The following is a 2,969-nucleotide window of genomic DNA, read 5'->3' on the forward strand; positions in this document are numbered from 1 at the left end:
CGCCTTCAACAATCTCATCGCCCCTTGGAAACTCCACACTTGCAAACGTACCCGATGCAACGCGCCTCTGACCATGGCGTCTGGGCTGCCTCAACGGCTGGGAAGTATCTTCTGCGGGTGGTAGGAGTGGCGAGGATTCAAAGGGCACCGCAGGTTGCGAAGGCACAATCCAGGAATTTCGCTGCAACACATTCTGCTGCTCACGGGGAGAAAACGCGGAAACAACGGGGTCCTCGGACACACCCGGGCCTCCTCGCCGCCCCTTTTGGGCTTCATACAAGGTTTTGTCGTTCACCTCCTGCAATTCCATGGGCACCGCCCCCGTGGATTGATCATCGCTGAGACGGCGACAACAACAGCACATGATGATAATAATTAGTGCAAGCAGAGCGACAAGCGGCAGCAACACGGCAAGAATGGCGTAACAGTGCTTCTGTGCCCACGACACCACCACCTCCGGCGGCAACGTCGTCGTGGTCGTCGTCGCGTTCGGAGCCTCCGTCGTCGTCGTCGTTGTCGTTGTCGGGGCCTCCGTCGTCGTTGTCGTTGTCGGAGCCTCCGTCGTCGTTGTCGTTGTCGGGGCCTCCGTCGTCGTCGTTGTCGTTGTCGTCGTTATGAGTTCGTCTTGCGCCTCACAGACAATGCTGAATGCCGCAAAAGGCATATCAGGGTCCATGTAAGCATGGTCTGTCCCGTCGTACCACGTTGCGTTCACATCTTCCTTCGTCATATCCAGGCGAGATATTAAATACAATTGGCCGTGCGCAGGGTAACCATCGTGCCAGTAGGACTCGTACCCGTTCATTGGGCCTGCGCCAGCGAGGGAGTGCAGTGAACCTCTGAAAAACGGAGCACCATAATATCCCATCACCGTGCCCACAAACTCGCCCTGATTCCACTCAAAAATGCAGTTCAACGATGCCTTGGCAACTTCTCGACCACACTTCTTGTCGGGGTTTTCCGGCCACCTGGCGCTGTACACGGCGTCACCGCCCATGTACGTGAATACCTCCTTATTGGCAACGTCTCCCATCTGTCTCAAGTAATCTGTGATGGACTCATGCGCAGCAAGTGTTTGATCCGCAGTAAGGAGGCCTCCTTCAGATTTACAGCTTGCTGACGACGAGCCCCAATACACCAAACGTCCATAATTTTCAAACGCTGAATAGGGCAAGCTGAAATATTTCTTGATTTTAACCCTCACGTATTTGTCTTCTTCGGCCGCGGCGAAGGAGGGGTGGCTGCCCAGGCACTGCAGCAGCAGCAGCAGCGCCACCCACCGGACGACGGTCCTCGTCGCGGAGAGCGCCCGCATGACAACTTCGGCCGCCATCATATACCCGCTGCGTGGAACGATGTGTGCGTGTGTGTGTGTGTGTCTACCGTCTGTGTTCGCGGGGTGGAGACAAAGTGAGGGAAAGACAGGTGCAACGCCTAGACGGCCCCACCCCACACAGGCACCAAACAAAACAAAAAAAAAAACTGCGTGGTCCGCGTTGCTCGCTGCGGCTGCATGGGCAAACCAGCGCCCCAAAAAGTGAGCAGCGCAGGCACGGCTGCCCTCCCCGCGCTGACGCACACCTACCGCTGCGTGGGGGGCGCAGGCCCCAAAGGAAGTCTCGCGGAGCACCGCCGGAGCGTCCAGCGTCGTTTCGCACCTCCGGTGCACCCTCCTGCTCTTGCCCCTTCTTCAGCTCCTGAGACGCCCAACGCAGAGAACCACCAGACTCCCACACACGTGCATCACAGCTCCCTCCCCGCAGCAGCAGTGCAACGTACTTCGCACCTCCCTCCTCTTCTCCCAGCAGCCGAATTACTCTCAGGAAAACGTTGAAAAGAACGCAGCAGGGAACAACAAAAACAAAACAAACAAAAGCCCGCCACATCCACGCACGCCGCAAAGGCAAAAAACACAACAAATCAAAACTAAATCCCAAGCCACAACGACGGCAGCGGTGCGGGGAGAGGGACCCAAACGAGACCCTCCTGCGCTCCCTCCCCGCTTCCGCCCCGCCGCCCACACGGCCCCTGTGCCGCCGCCACGCCATTTCCCGCTCGCCCACATTTGCCACACACGCAGAGAGAGAACAACGTTTGCGCAAACACCGGAGGCAAAACATGGAAAAAATATGCGCCACCAGCAAACTACACCAACAGTGCACAACGACGAGGAACACCCCCGATTCCTTCAACTGCTGCCACCCATCCTCGGCACCCACGGCGTTAAAACCACACAACTCAGCACCGGCTGAGTGCCATCGCCACACGTCGCTGGCAGACGGTATCGCAACGCCGCACACCGTCGGCATCTGCAGCTGTTGAGTGGCAAATCAACCACACTTCTTCCGGGCCTCCTCAGCACGGCGCCACGCAAAGCACGGCCGCCACCCTCATCCAGAAAGATCCGCTTCTCCTGCTTGAAGCCAACAGCGTTACACTGGAGGACCCGCAAGACAGGACTCAGGTTGAGCCCCACACTCCGCATAGCTGCAGAAGCCACCACTGATGAATCTGCAGTGCGAGCGACGTCACTACATGGCAGTAGACGCAGCCGTTGAAAACAAACTTCACGCCTTTTGTCCCACGCCTCATAAGCACGGCATCAAGCAGAGCTTGCAACCACCACCTCAACCAAACAAGAAGATAAATTTAAACACAACTACGCTATTTAATTATTTCGATTCCACGCACAGAGCGATGATAGCCTCCAAAAACACTTCATGTCGCTATCCATTCAACTAAAATGTAACGTACGCGGAGAAGGCAACTTATACAATACCTCGGCAACCATACAAACTTGACGAGGCCAACATCTTAACAACAACACACTGCACAAAAAAAAAAATATCTAATGAAATCAATTAAAAAACACGAACACTTGTTTTGCAGTCGCACTCAAACTAAATAAAGACACAATGACCCGTTTGCGGTCGCACTCAAACTAAATAAAGACACAATGACCCGTTTGC

At 55.5% G+C, this 2,969-nt stretch overlaps 2 protein-coding genes across 2 annotated transcripts, besides 1 other annotated feature; both read right to left on the reverse strand.

The window, feature by feature from the left end:
* Window position 1: 1 nt before the first annotated feature.
* TraAM80_10001 (uncharacterized protein) lies at window positions 2-1,333 on the reverse strand (the record flags this gene model as incomplete). The annotated part of the gene is made up of 1 exon (XM_029386653.1): window positions 2-1,333. A coding segment is annotated over one exon (1,332 nt), but the record flags the coding sequence as incomplete, so codon positions are not given.
* A 23-nt stretch (window positions 1,334-1,356) lies between these two features.
* Window positions 1,357-1,379: a microsatellite.
* TraAM80_10002 (uncharacterized protein) lies at window positions 1,380-2,309 on the reverse strand (the record flags this gene model as incomplete). The annotated part of the gene is made up of 1 exon (XM_029386654.1): window positions 1,380-2,309. One exon carries the CDS (start codon window positions 2,307-2,309, stop codon window positions 1,380-1,382), a length of 930 nt encoding a protein of 309 aa, XP_029233526.1.
* Between the last annotated feature and the right edge of the window lie 660 nt (window positions 2,310-2,969).

Source organism: Trypanosoma rangeli (assembly GCF_003719475.1).
Source record: "Trypanosoma rangeli strain AM80 chromosome Unknown Tra_15.4_contig_00754, whole genome shotgun sequence".
Lineage (NCBI taxonomy): Eukaryota > Euglenozoa > Kinetoplastea > Trypanosomatida > Trypanosomatidae > Trypanosoma > Trypanosoma rangeli.